At 45.4% G+C, this 14506-nt stretch overlaps 1 protein-coding gene across 3 annotated transcripts in view; it reads left to right on the forward strand.

Moving 5' to 3' along the window:
• Positions 1 to 357: 357 nt before the first annotated feature.
• Positions 358 to 14506, forward strand: part of sncb (synuclein, beta) — a 180299-nt gene continuing 166150 nt past the window's right edge. The window contains exons 1-2 of one of the 3 annotated variants that reach the window (XM_045723295.2): positions 358 to 466; positions 2789 to 2930. In XM_045723295.2, the coding sequence (XP_045579251.1) occupies positions 2810 to 2930 (121 nt within the window). In that variant the 5' untranslated portion in view covers positions 358 to 466; positions 2789 to 2809. The remainder of the gene's footprint in view (positions 467 to 2788; positions 2931 to 14506) is intronic. The other 2 variants (XM_045723296.2, NM_001141659.2) reach the window with 2 other exon arrangements.

The following is a 14506-nucleotide window of genomic DNA, read 5'->3' on the forward strand; positions in this document are numbered from 1 at the left end:
AGCTAGCTGTTAACGATCATCATCATTACATAGTGTACATAGTGTAGCCTATGGCAATGGACTGGGAAGGGGGCAGAGATACAGGCTTCATAAGTCCTCCACAATGGTGGTAGTCAACAAGAGACTAAAATTGAGCAGAAAATAGGGTAGGTCTAGACGGTGAGCTCTCTTGAATTAAAGCTAAGCTTATTTTCTCTTTATCCCCGTCAGTCCGACCATCCAGGACACGTATCTGTTTACTCTTAGACAGAAAGCCAAGCTGGTGCTGTTGGAATGATCAATGAAGGTGGGGGGGGGGGGGGGGGGGGGGGGCTACGTGTTCGGCCGCTCCCTATTGGTCGACAGACAGAGTATCCCGAGGAAAACCCTCCTACCTAACGATCAGTCTGTGATAGCAGTTCCCGGTCAGGCGGTATTTCAATCAGCTGGGCACTGGAACCTTCAGGAAACAAGTATTTGTAAAAAGGTAAGAAGATTTTTTTTCATTATGTTTTCTGTGATATTTGTGTCTGGCGTCGATAGAAAGAAACAACGGGTTAGAGGTTGTATGGAAAACATATCGACATTTTAACAGGACGTTGTTATAGGGAAAGAGAGGAAAATAATTTAAGGCTACAAATATGTGTGTGTATTATGTAACTGAGAAGTGTAAAATATGTAAATTATCGATAACCAACACGTTGAATTCAATCCGTTTAATGAAAGGCAGAAAGAGCAATTGTTGCATTTGATGAGAAAATTGTACTCGACATATAATTTCCTGAATGACCGTTCTCTATAAGGTATAATAATTATTATAATATTAACACATCGTGTTTGATTTTTTTTTAAATCGAAATATTTTTTTTATGTCGAATTCTACCCTATAGACATATACATATTTATTTGCAAAATATATATTCTCCTTGGTGACCGTGATGAGAAAATATCGAGCATCAAGTTTTTTTTTCTCCCTCCCCTTCCCGGACATATAGTAGTAGTAGGGCCAGTCTATATTACAGGTAATGCGCTTGTTTAAATAGGATAGAAGATAGGCGCTATTTCAAAGGCAACTTCCTGGCTTGTCCTCGGATCGCGTCGCCATTGAGAGTATTATTATCAGAGTAATAATTAATGAGCGCGTGCACATTTAACAATTTCATTGAAAAATGTTGTCTCTCTCTGAATATTTCATGCCATTGGAGAAATGGTAGGGAGAAGGAGAGAAGAAGAAAAAAAACGTGTTCGACGGTTGAGTGAATAATACATTTGCTATAATTGCTGGTCTATGGCGGAGGGTTTGGCTACGGTGAAACGGGAGGGAGGGCGTTGCTTCTACCCATCCCCATTCTTCCGTCATCGCTTTAAATTACATCCTAGACACAAAGTGACAGCAGCTATGGTATTAGAAAGAAGAGAAAAGGGGAAACAGTGAAAGCTATACTGAACAAATATATAAACGCAAACATGCAAAGTGTAGGTCCCACGTTTGATGAGCTGAAGTGAAAGATCCCAGAAAACGTTCTGTCACATTCTGTGCACAAATTTGTTTACATCCCTGTTAGTGAGTATTTCTCCTTTGTCAAGATAATCCATCCACCTGATAGGAGTGGCATATCAAGAAGATGATTAAACAGCATTACACAAGTGCACCTTGTGCTGGGGACAGTAAAAGGCCGATTTAAAATGTGCAGTTTTGTCACACAACACAATGCCACAGATGTCTCGAGTTTTGAAGGAGCGTGCAATTGGCATGCTGACTGCAGGAATGTCCACCAGAGCTGTTGCCAGAGAATTTAACGTTCATGTCTCTACTTTAAGTCGCCTTCAACGTCTTTCTAGAGAATTTGGCAGTGAGTCCAACCGGCCTCACAACCGCAGACCACATGAAACCACGCCAGCCCGGGATCTCCACATCCGGCTTCTTCACCTGTGGGTTCCTCTGAGACCAGTCACCCGGACAACAGATGAAACTGAGGAGAATTTCTGTCTGTAATAAATCCCTTTTGTGGGGAAAAACTCATTTTGATTAGCTGGGCCTGGCTCAACAGTGGGTAGGCCTATCTCCTCGCATGCCCACCCATGTCTGCAACCCTGCCCAGGTCATGTAAAATCCATAGATTAAGGCCTAATGAATTTATTTCAATTGACTGATTTCCTTATATGAACTGTAAACTCAGTAACATTTTGGGAAATTATTGCATGTTGTGTTTAAATTTTAGTTCAGTGTTAAACTATTAACATTTTGACATCTGTCAATGAATCAACAACAGTCCATAACCGAGCCATACCGAATAAAAATCATTCAGAATATACAATTGAAACAAGCTCTTTCAGTACCACGGACAGTTTTTCTTTTAGTAGGGAATTGCTATCCATCACCATGTAGGCTATATAAGTACGACAGGGCCTATAATACATACATAGTAATGTTAATTCATGGTTCGTCTCTATGCAGAGCAATCAATCCGTTAAACAATCATTAATTACCAGGTAATTAATACCACATAATTGTACCACATAATTGTCTATAATAACGCATGGTCCCTTACCGAATAATTCGGACCATACCGAATTATTAATTATTCGATATTATTAATTAATTATTCGGACCATACCGAAAAATTAATTAAAATGCTCTGTTTCAGGACCATGGACAGTGTTTTTTCTTTTTTTTACATTTTAAGTCGATATGGGTAGCCGGTAGCATGTGACTACTACTAGGCCTACCGCATTACTACGGTATACGACTATAGGCTGAAGATAGACTATCATGGAAAGTGATTGATGGTTCTTTGCATCTCGCCAGAGCTCCAGGACCAGGGTCGAGATGGATGTGTTCATGAAAGGGTTGTCCAAAGCTAAAGACGGCATGGCTATCGCCGCCGAGAAGACTAAGGAGGGAGCCGCGCTGGCGGCGGAGAAGACCAAGGAAGGCGCCATGTTTATCGGTAAGACCCGATCTTTAGAACGTGATACTGTGATATCCATGGCTTCAATGTAATGCATGCGTATCAACGAGCGCCTGCCAAGAGAGCGAGTCGTGTACAGCAGAGATTGCTTGATGGCTGCAGCAACCAATGAGCGTTGAGACCGCTGACATATAGAATGCCTCGTAAAGCGACGCTATAGGTCTAGAGATAATGTACTTTTCCTTGATTGGTTGGAAAATGGGTGGGTCGTTTTTGTCATCTTCTTTAATAGGATGTTGTGGCTTCTCTTTGAAGCGTGTAGTAGTGAAGCATAATTGATCCATCAATGCCAACATGACATTTTCTCTGTGCTATTGGTTCATTCTGTAGCCTACTGTGGGGGCTACTGTGGGTTCATTCTGTAGGCTACTATGGGTTCATTCTGCAGGCTACTGCTGACTACTGTGGGTTCATTCTGTAGACTACTATGGGTTCATTCTGTAGGCTAATAAGGGTTCATTCTGCAGGCAACTGCAGGCTACTATGGGTTCATTCTGTAGGTTACTATGGGTTCATTCTACAGGCTACAATGGGTTCATTCTGTAGGCTGCTATGGGTTCATTCTGTAGGCTGCTATGGGTTCATTCTGCAGTCTGCTATGGGTTCATTCTGTAGGCTAGTATGTGTGTGGCTCGCTTGGTAGAGCATGGCACTTGCAATGCCAGGGTTGTGGGTTCGATTCCCATGGGGGACTAGTATGAAAAATGTATGCACTCACTACTGTAAGTCGCTCTGGATAAGAGCATCTGCTAAATGACTAAAATATACATGTAAAATGTTCATTCTGTTGGCTACTATTGGTTCATTCTGTAGGCTACTGTGGGTTCATTCTGTAGGCTACAATGGACTCATTCTGCAGGCTACTATGGGTTCATTCTGCAGGCTACTATGGATTCATTCTGTAGGCTACTATGGATTGATTCTGCAGGCTAATACGGGTTCATTCTGCAGCATACTATGGGTTCATTATGTAGGTTAATGTGGGTTCATTCTGCAGGCTAATACAGGTTCATTCTGCAGGCTACTACGGGTTCATTCTGTAGGCTACTGTGGGTTCATTCTGTAGACTCCTATGGGTTCATTCTGCAGTCTGCTATTGGTTCATTCTGTAGGCTACCGTGGGTTCAATCTGTAGGCTACTATGGGTTCATTCTGCAGGCTTCTATGGATTCATTCTGCAGGCTACTGCAGACTACTATGGGTTCATTCTGTAGGCTACTGATGGTTCATTTTGTAGGCTACTGTGGGTTCATGCTGTAGACCACTGTGGGTTCATTCTGCAGGCTACTATGGGTTCATTCTGTAGGTTAATGTGAATTCATTCTGTAGGCTACTATGGGTTTACTCTGTTGGCTACTCTGGATTCATTCTGTAAGCTACTGCGGGTTCATTCTGTAGGCTACTATGGGTTCACTCTGTAAGCGACTCTGGGTTCATTCTACAGGCTACTATGGGTTCATTCTGTAGGCCACTGTGGGTTCATTCTGCAGACTACTCTGGGTTCACTCTGTAGGCTACTCTGGGTTCATTCTACAGGCTGCTACGGGTTCATTCTGTAGGCTACTATGAGTTTATTCTGTAGATTACTATGGATTCATTCTGAAGGCTACTATGGGTTCATTCAGCAGGCTACTACAGGTTCATTCTGCAGGCTACTGTGCGTTCATTCAGCAGGCTACAGCATGGGTTCATTCTGTAGGCTACTGTTGGTTCGTTCAGTAGGCTACTATGGGTTCATTTTGCAAGCTGCTATGGGTTCATTCTGCGGGATACTATGGGTTCATTCTGCAGGCTACTATGGGTTCATTCTGTAGGCTACTTTGGGTTCATTCTGTCGACTGCTATGGGTTCATTCTGTAGGTTACTGTGGATTCATTCTGTAGGCTACCGTGGGTTCATTCTGTAGCCTACTGTGGATTCATTCTGTAGACTACTGTGGGTTCATTTTGTAGCCTACTGTGGGTTCATTCTATAGGCTAATATGGGTTAATTCTGCAGGTTATTATGGGTTAATTCTGCGGACTACAATGGGTTAATTCTGTGGACTACTATGGGTTCATTCTGCAAGCTACTTTGGGTTCATTTTGTTGACTACTATGGGTTCATTCTGTAGGTCACTGTGTATTGTGCACTATGAATGTATGGAAGGAGGAGGTTGGCAGTGGCAGTCTACATTATATGCAGGGCATTATGATATGTACATAATGTACAGGGAAAAGATGCATATTGGCCAATGAAAAAGATGTGCTCACAGATACTTTTGGTCATGGTGTGTATGTGGACACCTGCTCGTCGAACATCTCATTTCAAAATCATGGGCATTAATATGGAGTTGGTCCCTCCTTTGCTGCTATAATAGCCTCCACTCTTCTGGGAAGGCTTTCCACTAGATGTTTGAACAGTGCTGTGGGGTCTTGCTTTCATTCAGCCACAAGAGCACTAGTGAGGTCGGGCACTGATGTTGTGCGATTAGGCCTGGGTCGCAGTGTTCAAAGGGGTTGAGGTCAGGGCTCTGTGCAGGCGAGTGAAGTTCTTCCACACCGATCTCGACAAACCATTTCTGTAACGACCTCGCTTTGTGCACTGGGGCTTTGTCATGCTGAAACAGAAAAAGGCCTTCCCCAAACTGTTGCCACAAAGTTGGGAGCATAGAATCATCTAGAATGTCATTGTATGCCGTAGCGTTAAGATTTCCCTTCACTGGAACTAAGGGGCCTAGCCCAAACTATGAAAAACAGCCCCAGACCATTATTCCTCCTCCACCTAACTTTACAGTTGGCACTATGCATTCAGACAGGTAGAGTTCTCCTGGCATCCACCAAACCCAGAATCGTCTATTGGACTGCCAGATGGTGAAGCGTGATTCTTTGCTCCAGAGAACGCGTTTCCACTGCTCCAGAGTCCAATGGCGGTGAGCTTTACACCTCTCCAGCCGGAACTTGGCATTGCACATGGTGATGTAAGGCTAGTGTGCGGCTACTTGGCTATGGAACCCCATTTCATGAAGCTCCCAACAAACAGTTAATGTGCTGATGTTGCTTCCAGAGGCAGTTTGGTAGTGAGTGTTGCAACTGAGGACAGGTGATTTTTATGTGCGACGCGTTTCAGCACTCGGCGGTACTGCTCTCTTAGCTTGTGTGGGCTACTACTTCGTTGTTGCTTCTAGATGTTTCCACTTCACAATAACAGCACTTACAGCTGACCGGGGCAGCTCTAGCAGGGCAGAAATTTGACGGACTGACTTGTTGGAAAGATGGCATCCTATGACGGTGTCTACGTTGAAAGTCACTGAGCTCTTCAGTAAGGCCAGTCACCTACCAATGTTTGTCTATGGAGATTGTGCGGCTGTGTGCTCGATTTTATACACCTGTCAGCAACGGGTGTGGCTAAAATAGCCGAATCCACTCATTTCAAGGCGTGTCCACATACCTTTGTCTGTATAGTGTATATTCAATAATGACAGCACTGAAGTTATATTCGACAAGGGGATTCAGATGTTGTAAATGACGATGAATGGTTTGCTGAGGTGTGTGCCTGACTGAACATGCCCGATTGCAGAAAGTACATCAGTGAATCAATGTATTAATCAATTGATCATGGTGTCATGAAGTCATGGTGATTATGGCCATCTACACTCTGAGAAAAAAAGGTGCTAAGTTGAACAATACAGAGTTCTTCGGTTTGTCCCCATAGGGCAATCCTTTTTGGTTCTATCTAAAAACCCTGTGTGTAGGGTTCTATCTAAAAACCCTCTGTGTGGGGTTCTGTGTGGGGTTCTATCTAAAAACCTTCTGTGTAGGGTTCTATCTAAAAACCCTCTGTGTGGGGTTCTGTGTGGGGTTCTATCTAAAAACCCTCTATGTGGGGTTCTATCTAAAAACCTTCTGTGTGGGGTTCTATCTAAAAACCCTCTATGTGGGGTTCTATCTAAAAACCTTCTGTGTTGGGTTATCTAAAAACCCTATGTGTGGGGTTCTATCTAAAAACCCTCTGTGTAGGGTTCTAAAACCCTCTATGTAGGGTTCTTCAAAGAACCATTTTATCTTTGGAGGTTTCTTCCTAGAACCGCCTATGAATGGTTCCACCAGCCTTATTAGCCTTTAAAATGTGATTATTTATGACAGTAAATTAAATATATCATAAGGGCCTAGTTACACCCTAACACAGTGGTGTTAGGAAACTCCTGGTTTACAGGCCACATCAGACCAGAGCTGTTGCCAGATCATTTAATGTTAATTTCTCTACCATAAGCTGCATCCAACATCATTTTAGAAAATTTGGCAGTATGTCCAACCGGCCTCACATCTGCAGACCACGTGTAACCATGCCAGCCCAGGACCTCCACATCCGGCTTCTTCACCTGCAGGATTGTCTGAGACTAGCCACCCGGACAGCTGATGAAATTGTGGGTTTCCACAACTGAAGAATCTCTGCAAAAACTATCAGGGAAGCTCATCTGCATGCTCAGCGTCCTCACCAGGGTCATGACCTGACTGCAGTACGGCATCATAACCGACTTCAGTGGGCAAATGCTCACCTTCGATGGCCACTGGCACGCTGGAGAAGTGTGCTGTTCACAGATGAATCCCGGTTTCAACTGCACCGGGCAGATGGCCGACAGCGGCAGATGGCCGACAGCGAGCGGTTTGCCGATGTCAACGTTGTGGACAGAGTGCCCCATGGTGGTGGTGGGGTTATGGTATGGGGCAGGCATAAGCTATGGCAACGAACACAACTGCATTTTATCGATGGCAGTTTGAATGCACAGAGATACCGTGACGAGATGCTGAGGCCTATTTTAGTGCCATTCATCCACCGCCATCACTTCATGATAATGCAAGGCCCCACCTCGCAAGGATCTGTACACAATTTCTGGAAGCTGAATATCTCCCAGTTCTTACATGGCCTGCATACTCACCAGACATGTCACCCATTGAGCGTGTTTGGGATGCTCTGGATCGACGTGTACGACAGCGTGTTCCAGTTCCCGCCAATATCCAACAACTTCACACAGCTATTGAAGAGGAGTGGGACAACATTCAACAGTCCACAATCAACAGCCAGATCAACTCTATGCGAAGGAGTTGTGTCCCGCTGCATGAGGCAAATGGTGGTCACACCAGATACTGACTAGTTTTCTGAACCACACCCCTACTTAAAAACTAAATTGGTATCTGTGACTAAAAGATGCATATCTGTATTCCCAGTCATGTGAAATCCATAGATTAGGGCCTAATTAATTTATTTCAACTGACTGATTTCCTTATATGAACTAACTCAGTAAAATCTTTGAAATTGTTGCATATATATTTTTGTTCTGTGTACATTTAGTAAGCTAGCTAGCCAGGCTTGCAAATTGATGTGTAATTCCTATTGGATTCTAGCCAGAGTTAGGATATCTAACAAGTGAAATGGTAATCACCTGCAACCTGCATCCAGAATAACTGCCAGGGTAGGGAAGATTGAAAAGTCAATCATCTAAACTAGAACAAACATCTCAGTAATGGGTGCAAACAATCCAATTACTAACAAGTCTATTAAACTGTATGTTATTCCTTTTTGTGTAGCATCAAATTAATCAACCAAAGTACATGCAAAAACAGATATTACAGTAAAACTAACAATTCAAAAAATGTCCCTGCAATAGAGCATGCTGGGAAATATTATATGGTTCTATGTAGAACCCTTCTTGCCTTCCAAATAATCATCCAAGAACCCTTTCTTCCAAAAACAGTTCTTATGATGTTAAAGGTTCTAGGTAGAACATTTTGCCTTACAAAGAACCGTTGTCTTCCAAAAAGGGTTCTTCTGATCAAAACAGTTCTTGGTAGAACTCTATCCTTCCACAAAGAAACCTTTTGGAACCTTTTTTTCTAAGAGTGTAAAAAGTCTAGACCTCCCTTGGATTTCTTAACATTTTATTATGTTACAAAGTGGAATTAAAACGTATTTAATTGTCTTTTTTTTTGTCAACGATCTACCCAAAATACTCTGTCATGTCGAAGAGGAATAAAAATGTGGATATTTTTTAAAAAATGAATGAAAAAATCAAACAGTAATATAACTTGATTAGATAAAATATTCACCACACTGAGTAAATATTCACTGTCTTCTTGGTAGGCAACTCGTGTATATTTGGTCTTGTGTTGTAGGGTTATTGTCCTGCTGCAAAGGTGAATTCCTTTCCCAATGTCTGGTGTAAAGCAGACTGAACCAGGTTTTACTCTAGGATTTTGCCCGTACTACTTTGCCCGTACTTCAGAAGGACGACTATCTTTGACGTGTCTGGGTGATTTAATACATCATAATTATTAACTTGACCATGCTTAGAGATATTCAATGTCGCCTTTGTTATTGTTACCCGTCTACTAATCACTGCCCTTCTTTATGAAGCTTTTGAAAGCTCCCTGGTCTTGTAGTTGAATCTGTTGTATGTATGGGGGACAGAGGAAGGAATAGTAATTTAAAAATCATGCCAACACCTATTATTTCACAGAGTGAGTCCGTATAACTTCTTATGTGATATGTTAAGGCAAATTATACTCCTGATGTCACAAAATCCTTCGTTGTGTTGCAGGGAAGACCAAAATGCAGCAGAGTTGTGGATACTCATATTTTAATTAACAAAAAAAGTGTAACGCATCCACTTGACAAAACAATAAATGATACCCACAACACTAAACAGTTTTGCAGGCTCACCAACGCAGTGCAAAAACAACTACCCACAAAACCAAGTGACAAACATACTCCTACATATATGACTCCCAATCAGGAACAACGATCCCCAGCTGTTCCTGATCAGGAGTCACAAGACCAACACAGAACAATCACACACACACACGACTGCCACGTCCTGACCCCAAAACTACTACAACAGCTCCATCTGCTGGTCAGGACGTGACAGTACCCCTCCCTCAAGGTGCAGACCCCGGAATGCACACAACACAAAACACCAACAAACAAAATCCCCAACAAAACCCATAAACAATAACCCCTAAACAATAAGGGAGGGAAGGGAGGGTGGCTGCCGTCAACGACGGCACTGTGCTACACCCTCCCTCCCCAACCCACCTATCCTGGAGGTGGCTCAGGTGCAGGACGTGGATCTTGCTCCACCCTCGGCGTCGCCCACTTCGGTGGCGCCGATAGCAGCGCCAGGCAGACAGGAGGGCCCCTCGGGCTGGGCCGGAGGACAGGAGGGCCCCTCGGGCTGGGCCGGAGGACAGGAGGGCCCCTCGGGCCGGGCCGGAGGACAGGAGGGCCACTCCAGCAGCTCGTGGCAGTCTGGCCGCTCCGGCGACTGTTGACTGGCGGTCAGCTCCGGCGACTGTTGACTGGCGGTCAGCTCCGGCGACTGTTGACTGGCGGTCAGCTCCGGCGACTGTTGACTGGCGGTCAGCTCCGGCGACTGTTGACTGGCGGTCAGCTCCGGCGACTGTTGACTGGCGAGGCTGGGCTGACGCACTAGACTCCTGATGCGTGGGGCTGGTACTGGACGTGCCAGCCTGGAGACACGCACCTCCATGCTAGTGCGTCTAGCGGGAAACACCGGACCGAAATGGCGCACTGGCGGTCTTGAGCGCAGGGTTGGCATCACCCCTTCCGGCTCGATGCCTACTTCGCCCTGGCACATGCGGGGCGCTGGTACCTTGCCTACCGGCCTGAAAATCCCAGGCCTCACCACAGCCCCAACCCCAAAGCACGGGACCTGTCCAGTCTGCCCTACAAGGGTACGGGGAGCTGGCCTGGGGCTGTAATCTCGCCCCGCCAAATAGCCCTTGTGCCCCCCCCTAAAAAATTATTGGGGCTGCCTCTCGGGTTCTACCTGCCTCCCAGGCAGGTTGTCACAGTGGACCCGCAACTGCTCCCATGTCCAGTCAATCCTCTCCGTCAACACCTCCAGCGACCAGGAATCCATCACCTCCCGAGCGCGCTGCTTCCAACATTCCTCCCTCACTTGCCTCTGTCCTTTGGTGGTGGGTAGTTCTGTCACAAAATCCTTCGTTGTGTTGCAGGGAAGACCAAAATGCAGCAGAGTTGTGGATACTCATATTTTAATTAACAAAAAAAGAGTAACTCATCCACTTGACAAAACAATAAATGATACCCACAACACTAAACAGTTTTGCAGGCTCACCAACGCAGTGCAAAAATAACTACCCACAAAACCAAGTGACAAACATACTCCTACATATATGACTCCCAATCAGGAACAACGATCCCCAGCTGTTCCTGATCAGGAGTCACAAGACCAACACAGAACAATCACACACACACACACAAGACTGCCACGTCCTGACCCCAAAACTACTACAACAGCTCCATCTGCTGGTCAGGACGTGACTCCTGACCTCATTTAGTCTTGCCTAAACAAAGGGGGTGAATATTATACAGCGACTACATTTTAGTTATTTAATTTGTCTTAATGTGTCTTAATTTGTAGAATTTTCTATTCACTTTGGCATTATGGAGTATTTTGTGGAGGTCAATTACAAAAAAATATAATTCAATCTATTTCAATCCCACTTTGTAACACAGCAACATGTGAACAGAAGTTCAAAGGGGTGATTTAATTCTATAGAGCCTGTATCCATTCTATAGGCCCTGTCTCCATTCTATATCAAATCAAATCAAATGTATTTACATAGCCCTTCTTACATCAGCTGATATCTCAAAGTGCTGTACAGAAACACAGTCTAAAACCCCAAACAGCAAGCAATGCAGGTGTAGAAGCACGGTGGCTAGGAAAAACTCCCTAGAAAGGCCAAAACCTAGGAAGAAACCTAGAGAGGAACCAGGCTATGAGGGGTGGCCAGTCCTCTTCTGGCTGTGCCGGGTGGAGATTATAACAGCACATGGCCAAGATGTTCAAATGTTCATAAATGACCAGCATGGTCAAATAATAATAATCATAGTAGTTGTCGAGGGTGCAACAAGTCAGTAACACAAGAGTAAGTGTCAGTTGGCTTTTTCATAGCCGATCTTTGAGAGTATCTCTACAGCTCCTGCTGTCTCTAGAGAGTTGAAAACAGCAGGTCTGGGACAGGTAGCACGTCCGGTGAACAGGTCAGGGTTCCAGCAGGTCTGGGACAGCAGGTCTGGGACAGGTAGCACGTCCGGTGAACAAGTCAGGGTTCCATAGCTGCAGGCAGAACAGTTGGAACTGGAGCAGCAGCACGGCCAGGTGAACTGGGGACAGCAAGGAGTCATCAAGCCAGGTAGTCCTGAGGCATGGTCCTAGGGCTCAGGTCCTCCGAGAGAGAGAAAGAGAGAATTAGAGAGAGCATATTTAAATTCACACAGGACACCGGAAAAGACAAGAGAAATACCCCAGATGTGACAGACTGACCCTAGCCCCCCGACACATAAACTACTGCAGCATAAATACTGGAGGCTGAGACAGGAGGGGTCAGGAGACACTGTGGCCCCATCCGATGAAACCCCCAGACAGGGCCAAACAGGCAGGATATAACCCCACCCACTTTGCCAAAGCACAGCCCCACACCACTGGAGGGATATCTCCAACCACCCCGGGACAAGGCCGAGTATAGCCCACAAAGATCTCCGCCACGGCACAACCCCCCCTTGGGTGGGCCCTGTATTTATAGGCCCTGTATCCATTCTATAGGCCCTGTCGCCATTCTATAGGCCCTGTCTCCATTCTATAGGCCCTGTATCCATTCTATAGGCCCTGTCTCCATTCTATAGGCCCCTGTCTCCATTCTATAGGCCTTGTCGCCATTCTATAGGCCCTGTCTCCATTCTATAGGCCCTGTATCCATTCTATAGGCCCTGTCTCTATTCTATAGGCCCTGTATCCATTCTATAGACCCTGTCGCCATTCTATACGGGGAGGAAGGAGGGGGGAGAGGAGGGGGAGGGGTGAGGTACTGAACCAATGGTGAGAGGAGGAGGGGTGAGGTACTGAATCAATGGTGAGAGGAGGAGGGGTGAGTTACTGAACCAAAGGTGAGAGGAGGAGGGGTGAGGAACTGGAACAAGAGGTGAGGAGAGGGAGGTAGAGGGGAGGGAGGGGGGAGTATGGGTGAGGACAGCATGCCTTATGTCGCTGTATCGGGTGTATTGTATGGTGACAGCTTGTGAGTCAGGGACACAGTGAGAGGCTGTCTCCAGGGGAACCGAGGGACAGTTACAGGCCTTTATATCAGGGACACAGTGAGAGGCTGTCTCCAGGGGACCAGAGGGACAGTTACAGGCATTTATGTCAGGGACACAGCGAGAGTCTGTCTCCAGGGGAACCGAGGAACAGTTACAGGCCTTTATGTCAGGGACACAGTGAGAGGCTGTCTCCAGGGGAACCGAGGGACAGTTACAGGCCTTTATATCAGGGACACAGTGAGAGGCTGTCTCCAGGGGAACCGAGGGACAGTTACAGGCCTTTATGTCAGGGACACAGTGAGAGGCTGTCTCCAGGGGAACCGAGGGACAGTTACAGGCCTTTATATCAGGGACACAGTGAGTGGCTGTCTCCAGGGGAACCGAGGGACAGTTACAGGCCTTTATATCAGGGACACAGTGAGAGGCTGTCTCCAGGGGACCTGGAGAGAGACAGACATTTTCTTCTATAGACCTGACTAATTAGCTGCTAACAGAGATGTGCATAGAATAGGCTTTACCTGCAGTATGTATAGAGTATACAGTTATGATCCCTTATTGATGTCACTTGTTAAATCCACTTCAATCAGTGTAGATGAAGGGGAGGAGACAGGTTGAAGAAGGATTTTTAAGCCTTGAGACAATTGAGACATGGATTGTGTATGTGTGCCATTCAGAGGGTGAATGGGCAAGAGAAAATATTTAGGTGCCCTTAAACAGGGTATGGTAGTAGGTCCCAGGCACACCGGTTTGTCTCAAGAACTGCAACGCTGCTGGGTTTTTCACGCTCAACAGTTTCCTGTGTGTATCAAGAATGGTCCACCACCCAAAAGACATCCAGCCAACTTGACACAACTGTGGGAAGCATTGTAGTCAACATGGGCCAGCATCCCTGTGGAACGCTTTTGACAACTTGTAGAGTCCAAGCCCCAACGAATTGAGGCTGTTCTGAGAGCCAAAGGGGCGGTTGCAACTCAATACTAAGAAGGTGTTCTTAATGTTTTGTGCACTCAGTGTAGGTGGATGGGGTGGAGGGTAATGAAATAAATATAGAAATATAGAACAAAATAGAAATGATAACGGACATACATTCATTCATACAGTTTCTTGACTGTGTCCAGATCGCTGATATTCACTGAAATGAAAGCTATACATGATAGTCAGATCAGGGGTCATGATAGTTAGATCAGGGGTCATGATAGTTTTATCAGGGGTCATGATAGTTTGATCAGTGGTCATGATAGTTTGATCAGGGGTCATGATAGTTAGGTCAAGGGTCGTGATAGTTAGAACAGGGGTCGTGATAGTTAGATCAGGGGTCGTGATAGTTAGATCAGGGGTTGTGTAGTTATATCAGGGGTCATGTAGTTAGATCAGGGGTCATGATAGTTAGATCAGGGGTCATGATAGTTAGATCAGGGGTCATGATAGTTATCAGG

Source organism: Salmo salar, chromosome 09 (assembly GCF_965601325.2).
Source record: "Salmo salar chromosome 09, fSalSal1, whole genome shotgun sequence".
Taxonomy (NCBI): domain Eukaryota; kingdom Metazoa; phylum Chordata; class Actinopteri; order Salmoniformes; family Salmonidae; genus Salmo; species Salmo salar.